Source organism: Paroedura picta, chromosome 4, assembly GCF_049243985.1.
Source record: "Paroedura picta isolate Pp20150507F chromosome 4, Ppicta_v3.0, whole genome shotgun sequence".
NCBI classification, from domain to species: Eukaryota; Metazoa; Chordata; class Lepidosauria; order Squamata; family Gekkonidae; genus Paroedura; species Paroedura picta.
In genome coordinates this window covers 12,412,895-12,430,471 of record NC_135372.1, presented here as the reverse complement: position 1 = coordinate 12,430,471, position 17,577 = coordinate 12,412,895, and the positions used below count along the sequence as shown (strand labels likewise).

The 17,577-nt window shown below is 49.0% G+C and overlaps 1 protein-coding gene across 1 annotated transcript; it reads left to right on the top strand.

The window, feature by feature from the left end:
* The first annotated feature begins 946 nt into the window (after positions 1 to 946).
* On the top strand, positions 947 to 11,135 carry LRG1 (leucine rich alpha-2-glycoprotein 1). The gene is made up of 2 exons (XM_077331948.1): positions 947 to 1,055; positions 9,360 to 11,135. Exon 2 carries the CDS (start codon positions 9,377 to 9,379, stop codon positions 10,367 to 10,369), a length of 993 nt encoding a protein of 330 aa, XP_077188063.1. The 5' UTR covers positions 947 to 1,055; positions 9,360 to 9,376; the 3' UTR covers positions 10,370 to 11,135.
* Positions 11,136 to 17,577: the final 6,442 nt, after the last annotated feature.

The window sequence follows — 17,577 nt, the reverse complement described above, 5'->3', positions numbered from 1 at the left end:
CTGCTGCCAAGTGAAACCTTACAAGTAGTTCAAGAGAGCCATCGTGTCCCCTCTCAACCTCCTTCCCTCCAGGCTGGACATTCCCAAGTCCCTCAGCCTTTCTTCAAAGGGCTCGGTCCCCCCAGGGCCCAGATCATCCTTGTCGCTCTCCTCGAACCATCTCTATTTTGCCCACGTCCTTTTTGAGGTGACACCTCCACTCCAGGTGGGGTCGGGCCAATGCGGTATACAGCAAGACTAGGACATCTTGCGGTTTTGACACAATGCCTCTGGCTAATACAGCCCGAGACTGCATTTGCCTTGTTTGCTGCCGCATCACACTGTCTGCTCAAGCGATGGCTCCCAAATTGTAATTTATCAGAGGTGGAGGGAGCTCTTTAACTTTGAATGTGCTTGTTCAACATTTACATTCTCTGAAAAGATCTGCACATCTCTAGCTGTGAAAGGCCCTGACCTGGATGGCCCAGGCTAGTCTGAACTCTGAAGCTAAGCAGGGTCCATTTTGGTAAGCATTAGAGCGGGAGACCACCAGGAAAGTCCAGGGTCCACTATGGAGAGGCAGGCAATGACAAACCACTCTCTACAACTCTTGCCTTGAAAATCCTGCCATCCGCTGTGACTTAAGGGCACCTTCCAACAGGAAAAAAGCCAGGAGGCCTTAAAAAAACAAACAAACAAACAAACAGAACTCATCAGATCTAAAGTATTTTGTCTGGTCTTTATTTTGTTTCCTCTTGATCCCTTCCTAGAAGAGATTAGGGGAAGGGTTTTAGGAGGTATCCGGAAAGAAAAATGTCGAAACCCAAGTGCTCTTTGGACAGAAAGTTGGCTCTTCTTCTCTGAAGCTTTATAAAGAGCTGATTTTGTAACCCGGTGGTGCAACCCGGACGTGACCTCGTGATGCCAGTTCCCAGAAGGACGGGTTTCCGTGCCCAGTCTCCTCCTCCCTGAATGTTGCTAAGGTTCAAGCAAAAGAGCTACAGTCGGACACTGCGTCTGAGGAGGAAAGAAGAGGCTGGGGACGGTCACATTTGCCAAGAGATACCAAACCGCAAGTGAGTACCATCCTTGGGGCAGATTCCCCCAGATGCCAATCAGCAGCAATTTCAAATACGCAAATGAAGGAGAAGAGATTTCTACAAGGGCCTCTTGAGCTCAGCTTGGGAGATTGTCAGCATCGGAGGGAGGGGGAGCCAAGTTAGCAGTGGAATAGGCTGCCTAAGGAGGTGGTGAGCTCCCCCTCACTGGCAGTCTTCAAGCAAAGGTTGGATACACACTTTTCTTGGATGCTTTAGGATGCTTAGGGCTGATCCTGCGTTGAGCAGGGGGTTGGACTAGATGGCCTGCATGGCCCCTTCCAACTCTATGATTCTATGATTCTAAGTTGTGGCTAAAAGGGGCAGGGGCAGAGGTGAGGGGCCCCCAGGGATGGCTGAGGTTCTAGGTCAAGAGCCTGGAAAGTCCTTGCTTGCTACACTATGGCACCAGAGGCAAATCAACTGCCGAATCCAGCATGCCTCGTTCCAAGTCCCTAGTCCAGTCATTCTCAACCAGGGTTACTACTATTAACTCAAGAGTCCCAGCAGGGTTACTCCAGTTGGGGGGGGGGGAGGATTTACTTTATATATGTATGTGTATGTGTGTGTATACACATTTATATTTATATATACATATACTTTTTTTAAAACTAACCCAGAGAGGAGTCAGGAGGACCGAGGTGCTTTCTGCTCATTTGCCTGGTCTGCGGTGGCCTTGTTGAATTCACACACAATGGAAAAGGAGTGGGAGGGAAGAGCAGGATCTTCTGGACTCCCCCATTGGCTCCTCCCATTTTCCCCCACTCAGAATTTCTCCCCAGAGCCCTGGGCCTATTCTGCACCTCTTGATTTTCGCGCTTTTATTCTTGCCGATCTCCGCCCGATTCGGGCTCAGGCATTATGAGTGATCTGCAACAAACATTATTTCCGAAACGAAACAGCTTTAACATACTTGCGTCATCTGCATCATGTTAGTTTAAATCGATTCCTGATGTTCTGACGTACTTCCCACCAGAGTGCGCCTGGATATGTTTTTTTTAATTACCGTATTTGTACACTTTTCCATTTCTGGGCTGTCTCAAACAATCTAAGCTCTCAAAACAGAGCTGAACAGCGTATTTCCCCGTGAAAAAATTATTCCCCCTTTCGTTCGACTCCGCGAGTCGACCAATCAGCAGGAGATAAACACGTTCAGTCAGCATTGGAAAGGGGGGGGGGGTTGTCGACCAATCAGCAAGAGAGAACCATGCAGCATCAGCATTGGAAACGCGGGGGTTGGTTGACCAATCAGCAAAAGGCAGTTCCGTAACGTCACCATTGGGGAGGAGCGGGGGGAGGAATGCCGGTTAATCCGAGTGCCGCGGACATCTACAGGTGGATCCTTTGGTGCATCCGGCGCAAATTGGGGGATATTCTGGAAAATAAGCGCTCCCTGATATTCCGAGGGAAAAGTACGGTGAATGCTGGTCGAGGCATGACAGTTGCAGATGGAAAATTTCCATCGACGGAAATCAACCTGGAAATCGATTTCAGTGTAGACGAGAGGGACTGAATCGACCTGGGAGTGGAATAAAAGCTCCGTGCAGTTTACACCCTGCTGGCAGAAAGGGGCTGGAAGAAGGCTGTTGCAAACCAAGGGTTCCAGATATTCTGCCTGGAGATCTCCTAAAGTTACAAGTGATCTCCAAATCCCACTCAGGGTAGGAGAAAATAGGGATGTGTGTATTTGTTGCTGGTGGCAGGTGGGGCAAGGGTGATCTAGGCAGAGTCTGCACTTACTTTCTTTATTCCATTGTCAATCCTGTTGAATTCAGATCGCTTTGAACTCGATTCTTCCTTCCCCCCTCCTCCCCATTGAAACAGGAAAGTCTTCTGCACGTGGTTAGGGAGGCTCAGAAGGTGTGGGGGGGGGGAGCCAAGCCTCATTCTTTCTTTTCTTGAAGGGGGGGGAGAGGAGCCAGGCAGGGAACCTCTTTCTTTTCTTGGAGGGAAGGGGGAGAGGATTGAAAAAGGCAGAGGAGGGAGGAAAAATCCAGGATCGACAGAAGTTGAGAGAAATTAGGGGCTTCTCCTTTAAGGCAAGCGTGTCACATGACCAGGTGTAGCCTATCAGAGGTTCTCTACCACGGAGCTTTCTTTCCCAATCCGGAGCTTTCTTTCCCAAGCTGGATATTCAGGCTTAAAAGCAGTCTGAGATATCGCACAATAAAGGCAGGGTCACTCCGGATCAATCCTTCTTGCTGCAGAAGGAAAATTTAAATTGCCCCAAATCAAAATGGAAATCGCATGCTGTGTAGAGGGCAGGGACTGAATCGATCTGGGGTTGGAATAAAAGCTCCGTGCAGTTTACACCCTAGATTGCAGGAGCGTGGCTGGGGGGAGGAGACTGATAAAAAATGCACCCCTTTCCTTGGCAATTTTATGTGAAAATACAAAATGATGTGATCTTCTGTATGGCACAGAGCTAGGGTTAGAACAACAACAACAACAACAACAACAACAACAACAACAACAAAGCTAACTGAAAATCGGTTGGAACCCTAAAGATTGGATATCTGCACAATATATATGAATATTAAAATTATACAAACATTTATTGTGCACAACTTATAAAATTAAAAACATACACAAAGCCCATTGGCTATTCTTAGAAAAACATAAAGTGTGCTACCCAGTAGTAAATGTTAAACCTAACGTGTTTCTCCCCAAATTGGGTCTTCTTCGGCGGTCTAATAATGGACTCACACATTAATTCAGTAGAAAGTAGATAAATCAGCCAATCTAATCAACAAGGTTTCAAAACTTATTTTTTAGGCAAACAAAATCAATGGAGACGATAGGAAATGTCCATTTTTAGATAATAGTCTCCTTCTCTCAAGCTGCTCAGGCAGATGAGAGGGCAGAGCTCGGCTTGCCAACTTCCTGGTGAAAGCCACAATGGGAAAACCGCTTGAGGCCGAAATAAACCAAAAAAGACCTATTTGAAGGGATTCTTAATGAGTACTTCAACATGGGCATATGTTTCCTTCCCAGATAGAGCTGTTCCCAATAAGTTGTCAATTTCAGTTATCAATGTTGAAAGTAACAAAACCGGGGGGGGGGGGAGTCTAATGACTTAAAGCTTCTAGGACTTCTATCCGCATCATCTCTTCCATAGAGAATATTTCTCCAATGTCGGGAGCTCCAATGCAGAAATATTCTCTACCGAAACGGTGACGTGGATATAAGTCCCGAAGAAGGCTTCGTAAAGGTCGAAACTGGCATTGCCAGAAGTCATTAGACTTTTTCCTGTTTTTGCTCCTTTCAAAATTGCTAACTGAAGGAGTGCTGCTTTTTATGCCCTACTTTTCACTACCCAAAGGAGTCTCATAGTGTCTTACCATCGCTTTCCCTTCCTCTCCCCACAACAGACACTCTGAGAGGTAGGTGGAGCTGAGAAAGTTGTGACAGAACTCTTTTACAAGAACAGGTCTGTGACTAGCCCAAGGTCACCCAGCTAGATGCATGTGGAGGAGCGGGGAATCAAGCCCAGCTTTCCATATTAGAGGCCGCTGCTCTTAACCATGACACCAAGCTGAAAGTGGCAACCTATTAGAAAAAAATCTGTTTTGGAAGGGGGAAAAAATGCCCATTTTGAAGGACATTAAAAAATACCTTCAGATATATCTTTTTGGCTTATTTTTGCCTCAGACAATTTTTCCATTACTGCCACCTGCACCGTTTGGCCATTTTCTTCTTCTAACTTCCTGCTGGGACCTGGAGATCTGCCAGAATTACAACTGCTATTCAAATGATTGAGATCTCTGCAAAAAAACATGGCTGCTTCAAGGAAGTGGATTATATGATATTACGCCCTGCAGAGTGTCACAGCCCTGTCAAATTTCCAACAAGCAGACTCTTTAGTGCCAAAGAAATCTCTTTATTGAAGAAATCTGCATACAGGTGCAAGGTCTTTCCTTGCTGAAATTGAATTACAGTTAAACCAGCATGCCTATAAGGCCACCTATGTAGTCATCGTCATCGTATCCCCGTCCCCCCGATTCAACTCTTGTGCAAAAGCATCTCTCAACCTTCCCACACTAGACGTTCATGAAAACAGTACTAGCCTGTATAACATTCCAAACCACTGACTAGAGCTCCTCAAAGCCAGGGAGAGAGCTCTGTGAAATATTACTATATAATTAATTGCGGTCGACAAGATAAATGAGCAAGAGAGCATCCCATGACAGAGCTGAAGGAACAGGCCAATGTAGAATATAAAAACCTGACAGGTCATTTAAAATATATAAAGCAAAAGAACATTACAACCTATAACCAGCCCATGGCAAGAACAGGATCTTGACACAGAGGTCCTTTCCTTCCCGAAAATGTGCCTTCCCCCAGCTTCCCCCCCCCAAAAAAAAAACAACCACAAGGGATTTCCCAACCCAGCACCGGCAAAATGTACACAGAGCTTAACCCTCAGAAGGAGATTGCAGCAGGAGGGTGAAAACAGATTCTTTCTGTTGTTATATGTTGTTGGTTTGGTGTCATGTTCCTGTGTGCACCTCCAAAGAAAAAAAGAAAACACTTTGAAGGGCACCTAGGAACTGTAACATTTTGTTCATTTGGAATCAATTGGCAATGCAGAACCTATATAACAGTGGTCCCCAACCTGCGGGCCGCGGCCCGGTGTCGGGCCGCGAAGGCCATGGCGCCGGGCCGCGGCTCCCTCTCCCCGCCCCCCCCCCCCGCAGTAAAAAACTTCCCAGGCTGCAAGCGAGCGCGGCCCGATGCCCTGCCGGTCCCCAGCCTCAGAAAGGTTGGGGACCACTGCTATATAATGTTCAGACACCTCCACCCCTCAGTATCAAAACCATGTCATGTCTCCACCCCTACCTAAGGATTGCCTGTCACCCCTTTCCCCAAGGAAATGGGAATGTGCAATCGCTTCTCACAGGTGTGGATTCCAATCTTATTTAATTTATTTATTTATATTTACATGTACAGGTCGTCCCTCTTGAGCCCATCATCTTGGGGCCGCGTACGGGTAGTAAACAATAAAACTGTAAAACACAGCAAGACAACTAACAACTACGAAAAAGCTAGTTATCATCTGAGTCATTGTCTGATGATCCTCTATGAGAGGAAGGATGTAGGAGAACCCCGAGCTGGTAGGGAAGTCCAATGAAGCTCTAGTTTTTCTGGGTGTGCTGGCCTCAACTATATGCCTGGCTGAAGAGCTCTATCTTGCATGCCGTGCGGAACTGTGCTAGCTCCAACAGGGCCCTGACTTTCTCTGGGAGCCCATTCCACCAAGAAGGGGCCAGACACACTTTTTTGGGGCCTGGGATAACCAGTTGGTTAGCCATGGCTGACCATAGTGTTCTCCAGGGGACATTTTCAGATAGGAGGTCCCTTAGATACATAGGCCCCGGACTGTGAATTCATTCATTCATTCATTCATTCATTCATTCATTCATTCATTCATTCATTCCTTACATTTATTTACCGCCCTCCCTTAAGGCTCATAGGCATTGCAACTTCTCTGTAGCAATGCCTATTCATGGAATCATAGATGCATAGTGCTTTTTGGATCCCTATGGGATCATGAGTCCTTTGGTAAATCAAAAAATTAATATCGTTCCTGATTTTGTGGGTGGGGGGAACTTTCAAGGGGCATGCTTTGTTGAATAAAATATTTTTTTTATTTCTGGCATCGCCTACATACGTGTCCGCCTATTCGTTGCTCCAGGCATGTCGCCATTTTTAAAAATAAATTCCCATCCCCGGGAACAAGGGGGGGTTCAAGGGCTGGATGAAGCAGACGACTTTAGCGTGTCTGAGCCTCCATATCTTCCTTATGCTGGTTGCCTGCTGGTTGCTCTCCAGTAGCTAGCGCGTTTTGGAGTGTTGAATCCACTTTTTGCGATTCTCAAAGAAGCACTTTAAAATGGAGGATGTAGCAAGCTGCCAGCTGGATGTGGGCGACGTCATGTGCAGGGGCCTGAATATTCAGCTTGCAATTAACTGGCATGACTCTACATGTAACGGGTGCGGAAATGCCCAGAGAAACATCGATTCCCTTTCCTCCCCTTGGAGCCACAAATCAACATCCTTTTTGCACCTTAACTCACACAAAGTGTTAAGCAATATCAAAAGGTTTATAATCCAGGCCCCTTTGAAACTAATTCATACCCAGCCAGACCAGAAATGCCAGATGGCAAGCCAGGTGCCCTCGAATCCATCCAGTACCCACGGTAAGACAACAGATAGCAATCTACCTCTGGAAAACAGCAAAACAAATTAACATAACCGTGAGAAACATCATACCATTGACTGAATGGATGACATGGCTTAAGCCAGCCTTTTGCAACCTTTCGACCATGGAGTAACCCCTGAAATATTCTTCAAGCTTCAAGTAACCCCACAAATGATGCCAGCTAGCCACACCTCCCTGCTATGTCCACGGAAGTCACATGTTTACATTGTGCATGACATCACCCATGAAATGAAATGCTTATTAGATTAGTTAGTTTAATTTTTGTGTGTGCAGTACCTTGCCTGAGCAAAACAAAAAAAGCATTCAACTCCATTGTCATAAAGCCCACCATGCAAAGCAGTAGGTCTCCTCAGGGGAGATTATCTGTATGAGAGCTCTCCAGGCACAACCGGGAGGTTGGCAATCCTAGCAAGACCTGAGAATCTATTTTCCCAGTGTCAGAAATGGCTGCCAGGGCAAGGAAAAACCTGGGAAGAAAGGAACCCTTGTGCAGGCTGTGGATGTGTAGCAGCTCTTGGCTAGGACTACCTGGTGGGACCTGGGGATCCCCTGGAATTACAGATCAGCTCCAGATTCCAAAGATCAGTTTCCTTGGAGAAAAGGGCTGCTTTGGAGGTCAGAGTGTGTAGCATTGGATCCAGCCCTCTCCTGTTTGAATATCTGAATCCCTTTGCTAGCAACAACCTTTCTCCAGTCCTTTTCCTCTTTTCAGAAGAAATTCTGAGGGAAGAAATGAGACAAACCCATTTTGGGGGGGGGGGGAGGCAGCAGATCCAGCTCTTCCCTCCCACCCCTTTTCCATTGTGTGTGAGTTCAACAAGGCCACCACAGACCAGACAGGTGAGCAGAAAGCCCCTCTATCCTCCTGACTCCTACCCAGATTAGTTGTTAAAATTAATATATTTTTTGAATAAATTAATCCCCCAACTGGACTAACCCTTCTGGGGCTCTAGACTTTCAATGTGCTTTGGCAGCTGGATTTTCCTGTGCGGAACAGGAAATTCTACTTCTAAAGGGCATTGAAAGTGCATTATCTATTGTGTGCAGAATAGGCCCTGGTTGACAATGATGGGCTTCAGCCATAGGTCAAGACAGGTGATCCTAATAGAAGGTCCTACCCTGACCGGGAGGACCCAGACTAACCTGATCCTGTCAGATCCTGGAACCTAAGCCAGGTGTTGGCTCTGGTTAGCACTTGTATGGGGGACCAGCAAGGAAGCCCAGAGTACCATGCAGAGGCAGGCCATGGCCAACTCAATGGCCCTAGACGCGCTTGAACACTTAGTGGCTGCACAGTTGGAAAATATGCTTTGAAAGCGTACAGATGACGGCTTGTCATGCTGCAGAAGACCATGGGGCGAGGGGGGTTGGGGGAGGGGAGAAGTTCAACAGGTCTTCCCTCCTTTGCCATTCCTCAACTTAGACTGGCCATCTCCAAATCTGCTTTACTGTCTGCTAGATGAAGGAACGAATTCCTCGGTGGATGACCAGGTGTCGTTCTGGGCCTCAGAATCAATTATTTAACATGTTTTTATCCTTCCCATTCTCAAAGGAGCACAGGGAGGCGCTCTTGTATCTTCACAACAACCCTGGAAGGTAGGCTTGAGCCTCAGAGAGTGAATGGACCAAGCGTCAAAGCAGGGTGGGGGATCTGAGCCTCATCTGTCACTCTACTCCTCTATACCACACTGACGTCTCAAGCTGCTTAAGGGACTGAGCGTGGCCTTGCATAAGCCCCTTTTGTCTTAGCCTCGAGCTGGTACACACACCCCTGGCTGCAATATGAGGAATACTAATGCTGACCTACCCTACAAGGTTGTTGTTAAGATTATGATACTGTTTGTAAAGCACTTTGAAGAACTGAGAGTGCTGTTCAGCCAAAACTCTCTTTCCAGAGCCAGGCAGTACAGGAATATTTAGCCAGTCTCCTAAAATCGGCAAGTAATGAGGCCTAAATGCACCAGCATTGGGGCCACTATCAAAAAAGGCCCTGCCAGTTTGGCAGTCATTGTCAGATCTTCCAACCACAGCACATAAACTCTGTCTCTTCTTTCCCACAGTTGTACGAAATCCTGCAATGGCTTATCTGAGCTCAGCCCTTCTCCTAGCTGGCATGATGACTCTCCTGCAGGGCCTCCAGGCCTCCCAGTGTCCTCCGCTGCCTATGCCAGACAACGCCACTGAGTTCTCTTGTTCCTCCCCATCTCTTCAGGAGTTCCCTACAGGCTTCTCTGAAGAGACTCTGCTCATCTCTATTGAATTCACAAACATCTCCTGGATTGGTGCCGACGCTCTACTGGGCCTTAGAAAACTACAGGAGCTTCACCTGTCCAACAACAAGCTGAGATCTCTTCCCAACGGTATCTTCCGTGACCTCCCAGAGCTGGCTGCTTTGGATCTCACCAACAACCTCCTTGAAGACCTGCCTCCAGGGATCTTCAAGAACTCAAGCGTCTTGAGACAGCTCAGTCTCCACGGAAACCAGCTGGCCGCCCTGCAGCCATCTTGGTTTCAACCCTTGCATCAGCTTGACATGCTCGACCTCTCCCAGAACCAATTAAGAGACGTGCCCCCTTTTTGCTTCAGCAACCTGAATAACCTGACAGTTCTTGACCTCTCCTTCAACTTTCTCCACACCTTGACTCCCCAGGTTCTTGAAGGACTATCCCATCTAGAGAAGCTGAACCTAGAAGGTAACAAGCTCCAGTCCATTGTGGATGGGACCTTCCAAGGTGCTTCAAGCCTGAAGTTTCTCTTCCTTCAAAACAACACCTTGGCCAGTCTCCCAGATGGAACCTTTGAGATGTTGAACCATCTAACCCTGTTGGATGTCTCCTATAACAAGCTCACCTTGCTCGCGCCTAAGTTTTCAAGGGAGGCGACGAAACTCAGTCTCGATCTATCAGGCAACCCCTGGGCTTGTGAATGCCGCATGAGCAACCTTGTGGCCTGGCTGAATCAATATTCTGTCATTCTATGGGCTGAGCAACAAACTATCTGTGCCAGTCCAAAAAACCTGAAAGGGCACGTGGTAACATCTCTCACCTCGGGCAAGCTTGGCTCCTGTTGAATCATAAAACCATAAGAATGGATCAGACCAATAGTCCCACACAGTCCAGCATCCTGTCTCACAAGGCGGCCAACCAGTTCCTCTGGGATCGGCAACAACAGGGCATACGAGGCCAAGGCCTTCCCCAGTAAGATCATAAGAGCCCTGCAAGATCAGACCAGTGGTCCATCTAATCCAGCATCCTGTCTCACACAGTGGCCAATCAGTTCCTTTGAAACGGCTACAAGCATAGACAGCTCCAAGAGGGGATTGGATAAATATATGGGATGGAGGTCCATCAGTGGCTATTAGTCACAAGGTCTAGAGGGAACACTCTGCCTGGGGCAGTGATGCGCTGTCTTCTTGGTGCTTGGGGGGCAACGGTGGGACAGCTTCTGGAGGTCTGGCCCTGCTGGTGGACCTCCTGACGGCACCTGGGTTTTAGCCGCTGTGTGATACAGAGTGCTGGACTGGATGGGCCACTGGTCTGATCCAACATGGCTTCTCTTCTTACGTCTGGGGCAGTGATGCTCTGCCTTCTTGGTGCCCCTGGGAATCACTGCGGGAGGGCCTCTGGAGTTCTGGCCCCACCGGTGGACCTCCTGATGGCACCATGGTTTTGGCCACTTTGGGACACAGAGTATTGAACTGCATGGGCCATTGGCCTGATCCAACATGGCTTCCTTTATGTTCTTATGTTCACCCTCCCCAACAACCCCCCCCCCCACAAATCTCCAGGGATTTCCTTTCCTCTAGAACAGGGGTAGTCCAACTGCGGCCCTCCAGATGTCCATGGACTACAATTCCCAGGAGCCCCCTGCCAGCATTCGCTGGCAGGGGGCTCCTGGGAATTGTAGTCCATGGACATCTGGAGGGCCGCAGTTTGACTACCCGTGCTCTAGAAGAGTGCTTTGAAGCAGTGGACCCCAACCCCCAGGCTGCAGCCCGGCACCGGGCCACAGCTCCCTCTCCCCACCCCCGTGTGCAGCGAGAAGCTCGCCAGGCCGCGAGCAAATTGGCCCTCCGCCGCAAATCGGCCAGGCCGCGAGCCCATCTGCTTGCGGCCTGGCAAACTTCTTGCTGCGGGAGGGGGGGGCGAGAGGAAAGCGTTGCTGCTGGCATGCCGGCGGCACAAACACGCATGCATGGACCTGCCGTGCATGCACGTTTGCACCCAGCATGGCCGCTAATGCGCAACCTGGCAGTTTCGCGCATGTGCGTCGCTGCCATGCATGTGCACATGTGCACATGTGCAAAACTGCCGCACGTACGCATTTGCAGCCCTGCTGGGCACAAACGTGCATGCACGGCCGGTCCATGCATGCACATTTGCACAGGGGCTGCCGGGCATTCACAAGGCCCCGGGTCTTTTCTCCCCCCACCCCTTGGCAGCTGTCCACAACATGAAAAAGGTTGCGGACCGCTGCTTTGGAGGATATACTCTATGGCAGCGGTCACCAACCCCTGGTCCAGGGACCAGGACCGGTCCGTTGATCAGTTGGTACCAAGCCACGGCTCCTCCTCATCCTCCTCCCCGGCTGCTGCCTTGGGGGCTGCCCTGCTCCTCTGCTGCCAGCTCACCTTTGGTGCTCTCCAGTGGCTGCCATGGCTGGGGCTCCCCCTCGGCGTGGCAGTGCGCAGCTGCTGCTGGCAATGCCCCCCAGCGGGCAGCGGGAAGTCAAGTGGAACGGGCTCAGGTGCCGACGTCCCTTGGCAAAAGACTACCCCCCCCCGGGCCTTAGTTAAATTGTCAAGCATTGACTGGTCCCCGGTGATAGAAAGGTTGGGGACCACTGCTCTATGACATATGCTCCCCTACTCAAACCCCATTCTCAGATCTCCAGGAATTTCTCAGTCCAGAGTTGGACTGCACCCCAGGAGTGGGCTGCATTGGGCTGCATTGTCAGCTTGAGTTTCATCCGTCCCTGGCTCCGTGCTTGGTACAGTTGTGCTCGTGTTCATGATATGAGGATATATTAACGTTATATTAATTGCTTCCACAATAAGAATGGGCTGTTTTCCTTTCTTTATTTCCCCCGTTTTTAAATTGGGAACAAAACTACATTCTCCATCGCCGCCGCCATCTCTCGCCTGGAGATTTATGGGCCAACCCTCCTCCCCATGGAAGTTTTAAATTAAACCCAATTGCTTAAAGCTGCCAAGCAACTGGCTATGATTTAACAAAGCAATAAAAATAAACGCGAGAGGCAAAATCACATTTGCTAAGCCAAAATGGGTGCCTGCATTGTTCTTTTCTTCTTCCTCCCTCCCGCCCCGATTCTGCCCCCACACCCACTTCTTGCTTTTAAATAATTATAACTGAGGCTATAAACGGAAAGGAATAAAATTAAGCCCTGGGAAGAGTAAAGGGAGAAGGGAGGTGAGATGGGGAGAGAGGAAAGGGAGTTGCTCTTTCTGCAAGTCCTGTATTGGGGCAGGAAATGGGGTCAGCGACACTGGGCATCAGTCTGGGCATGCCAACCCAAAGCCAGCATGGTGTGGTGTTTACGAAGTTGGAATAGGAACTAGGAGACCCAGGTTCGAATCCCCATTTTGCTATGAAACCTGGCTGGGTCAACTTGGCCCAGCCACACAATCTCAGCCTAGCCTTCCTTGCAAGGTTTTTGTGAGGGGAAAAAATGGAGGAAGGGAGAATGATTGAAGCCCCTTTGGATCTCCATTAGGGAGAAAGGAAGGATATACCTGCAGTAAATAAATAAAAATTTAACTACCATAGAGTGATAGCAGCCCCACTGAAACATTTAGCCTGCCACATGGCAGAGTCGTCACCTCTGATGGGGCCTTAATCGGGGATTTGTAGAAAGTGGTCTCTGCCTTGGTGGTCCCTCCCCCTTGAGGGTCTGGGATGGTCCCCTTCTGCTCACATCAGTTTCTTTAGTGGAACAAGCTGATCTGCCTCTCTTTCAAATTCCCCACCTCCCTATGGGCAGGGATGCGTCTCCTCTATGTCCCCACCCACACTCCTGCCAACACACAACCACTTCTCCTCTGGATCAAAAAGGATGAGCAGCACAACACAAGAAGAGCCTCAGTGGCCCAGGGATGGCCAACCCGATGCCACCAGAAAAATTACAAGGGCACAACAACTGGTGTTCAGATATATTGCTTCTGGCCTTGGAGGTTCCATTTAGTAATTACGGCCATCAATATATGTCCCTGCCCTCTATAGGTCTATTCTGCCTTTGAAAGCCCTCTGAGTGAGTGGTCCACCCAATGTCCTGAGGCAGAAGAAAAAGAAACTGGAAACTGGAGCGTGTCCAGAGGAGGGCTATGAAGATGGTGAGGGGTTTGGAGACCAAGTCGTATGAGGAAAGGCTGAGGGAGCTTGGTCTGTTTAGCCTGGAGAGGAGACGACTGAGAGGTGATATGAGAACCATCTTCAAATACTTGAGGGGCTGTCATATAGAAGATGGAGCAGAGTTGTTTTCTGTTGCCCCAGAGGGTCAGACCAGAACCAATGGGTTGAAATTAATTCAAAAGACCTTTTGGCTAAACATCTGGGGAAAGTTTCTGACAGTTAGAGCTGTTCCTCAGTGTAGCAAGCTTCCTTGGGAGGTGGTTGGTTCTCCCTCTTTGGACGTTTTTAAGCAGAGGCTAGAGGGTCATCTAAGAGCCTCTTGTGGTGCAGAGTGGTAAGGCAGCAGACATGCAGTCTGAAACTCTGCCATGAGGCTGGGAATTCAATCCCAGCAGCCGGCTCAAGGTTGATTCACCCTTCCATCCTTCCGAGGTCGGTAAAATGAGTACCCAGCTTGCTGCTGGGGGGTAAACAGTAATGACTGGGGAAGGCACTGGCAAACCACCCCGTATTGAGTCTGCCAAGGAAACGCTAGAGGGCATCACCCCAAGGGTCAGACATAACCCGGTGCTTGCACAGGGGATACCTTTACCTTTACCTTTAGATGGTCATCTGACAGAATTGCTGATTCTGTGAACTTAGGCGGATTGTGAGTGGGTGGGCAGGAAGGGATGTGCCAGTGTTTGTCTCTTGTGGCCCTTCCTTGCATACCCAAGGGAATGCTGATCGCCACTGTAGGATGGTAGGTGAATTTTCTCCAGGCCAGCCTGGATTCTCAATACTTTTTGTGAGGGGATCACTGGGGCATGAAATTGGGGTCACTGTGGGTAGGCAGGTAGCTGTGAGTATCCTGCATTGTGCAAGGGCTTGGACTAGATGACCCTGGAGATCCCTTCCTACTCTATGATTCTAAGAAGAAGAAGAGCTGTTTTTTGTAGCCTGCTTTTTACTGCCTAAATGAGTCTCAAGGGAGCTTACAATCGCCTACCCTTCCTCGTCCCACAACAGACACTCTGTGAGGTAGGTGGGGCTGAGAGCCCCTGAGAGAACTGTAACTGGCCCAAGGTCACCCGGCTGTCTGTATGTGGTGGAGAAACGGGGAATCGGATTCGGTTCTCCAGATTAGAGTCCTCCATTCTTAACCACTATACGAGGGGTAGTCAAACTGCGGCCCTCCAGATGTCCGTGGACTACAATTCCCAGGAGCCCCTGCCAGCATTCGCTTGGCACTGAATCTGTCTAATGAATTCCCCATTGCACTGGCAATTTTGTTATCTGAATATTCATCGGGCAAAATGAATATTCAGAAGAGACTCCAAGAGTGGGAAAATATTCCAAAGGTACCTGTCAGGATTGTAGAATCTCTGTCATAAATTAGCCTGAGTTCTTCCATGACAGTTATATTGCTTGGTGCCTGGTTGCCACAGGTCCTATATTCCTGCTAACAATTATAAGTGAAATATGTTGTTGTAACTCTTATCACTTGTTGAGGCCTCTCGGCTGGGTCTGGTTTCGCTATCACCCAGTCAAGGCCATGTGAATGTATCACTGTTTTAATTGCATGTGCCTCTTCTCTCCTTCCCCCCTCCCTTGGGAACTTTCAAGTTTTGGGCGGGAGAATTGTATTGATAAGAAGAAGCAAATCTGTATTCAGGTCAGATTTGACTTCTCCAGTCTTGATGCGTGTAGTACTTCTCAATAAAGCTTTCTTTAATTAAGAAGCTAGTTGTGAGTTCTCTTACGTTTGACAGTACCATTGATGAAAACCAACAAAGAGAGGCTGAGAAACTAGAGCAGGGGTGGGCAAACTGTGGCCCTCCAGATGTCCATGGACTACGATTCCCAGCATTTGCTGGCAGGGGCTCCTGGGAATTGTAGTCCACGGACATCTGGAGGGCCGCAGTTTGACTACCCTTGCGCTATACCATGTTGGATCTTGATTAGGTTCGACAGGTGAATTGTGTGCCATGTGATGGAACGTTCCCCTTTTAAAAGAAGTGCAGTGCTAGAACCCAGGTGTGAATCCCCACTGTGCCATGAAAACTAGGGTCAAACCTAGGGTCAAATCCTCAGGAAGGGCCTTCATCCAGTTGTTCTCTCGTGATAACCAACCACACAGGGTTCGTGTGACATCAAAATAGAGGCAGAATTGAGTGCAACGCCCTGAGAGTCTTGATAACAGTGTTCTAGACAGAACAAAGAACAGGTGGGATAAAGACATTCTAGTCAGAACCAAGATTGTGATCAGTTGCCCATTCATTCATTCATTCATTCATTCATTCATTCATTCATTCATTCATAATTCTATTTCTATAACTGCCCCCCTCGGCATAGCTGTCCTGGGGCGGTTTACAACAGTTTGATAAAACAGTAAAAAAAAAATCAGTGACCATCAGATTCTCACGGGTTATGTGGGAACATCTACTTGCTCTGGGGCTCCTGCTTCTTGCCTCCACCCCTTCATCCCGACATGAAGGCTTCCCTCATCTCCTCCCTGCTCCCCCACCTGCTGTCTCTCTCTCTCTCAAACACACAGACATGCATGCACACAAGATTCCTTCCTCCCCCCTTCTCTCTCCCTTCCTCTTGCTTCCCTAACCTCCTCCTCTCCCCCACCCCGCACTGTCTCTCTTGCAGATGCACAGATATGCTCACATGCAGGCACACACAGACCTCGCTGCCTCAGCCACCCGCCCCACAGCTGCTTTCTTCAGGCCTCCACTGGATGTGGAAGGTGAGCGGGGGTAGTGGTGCAACAGGGCTCAGCACTTCAGCCGCTCGCCCCAGGCCTGTTCCTGGCCTCGGCTCCTTTGTCCTGGCAGAGGCAGAGCAAGCGGGACTCAGGGCCAGGCCTCAACAGGTGCCAATGCCCGCCTTCTGTGGTCCTCCATCACTGCCTCAGCTGCCCGCTCCTCCGTCTACTGGCACACTCCCTAGGGTGGGACTAACAGACGTCAAGTCTGTTATCATGTTTATTCAGGGGGGCGTGGCAGTAGATGTTCCTACATCAAAAACAATGGATATGTTTAAAAGTTTGAATCCTTAACACATGAATCCACTCACTGTAGCTGCCAAGTGTAATAGTCTGTCTCTGTGCTCATCAGTCTGTCCAGGATGGGAGAGCAGTGCTGAAGAGGGCCCTTATTGGTGATGTTCAGCACATTTATTGGCCCCAACCAAACGCCCGGCGGCTTTGTCCCGCCCCTGGCCGTCAATCAAACGAACTACCAATGGGTGGTTGTTATCATGCTCCCGAAAAGCCCCTTTCCCTTTAAGAACAGGTTTTTTTAAAAAAGAAAAACACACGTTGCAACGAATATGCCTAGATTCCTCCTAACGGAGAGACCCATCTAGCTGGCATGTGAGCTGGCATCGTTACCATGCTCCCCTGAGTGGAAAAAAAAATCCCCCCCCCAACGGGCACGATTTTCGGCCGAAAATAAAGGGAACTTGCAAACGGGGCTGTGTTGTGCTTGGGGACTTAGGGGAGCTTTAAAGCACTTCTGTGGAGGGACTGGAGCCGGAGAAGCCTCGCTGGGTGAATGAAGGCTCACCTGTTAGTTGCTTTCTGCTCGCTCCGAGAAAAAAAAAAGGCGATCGGGAGGTTCGGAGGAGAGAGCCAAGGGGAGGGACTTTGTTGGAACCGCAACAATGGCAGCGCACAGGTCTTTTTCACTAGTGTTGCAGATTGTTTGCAAGAGTGTAGCGCTTTTCGGAGGGTGAATCCACTTTTCCCAATTTCCCTTTAAGCGCTACAATGAATCGCTTTTTGTGGGACTGTTTCAGGAGTGTGGCAGATTGTGTGTGAGGTTTGCGGAACTGCAAATTAGTAGCGTTTACAATTTGCAAGCCTTCTGCTACATTAAAGTCATGCGGAATGGCCCTCATTCTATACATAAGTTTTCAGTTC

Coding starts and splice junctions, on each gene's coding strand:
- LRG1 (XM_077331948.1), top strand. CDS start 9,377: ATGGCTTATCTGAGCTCAGCCCTTCTCCTAGCTGGCATGATGACTCTC.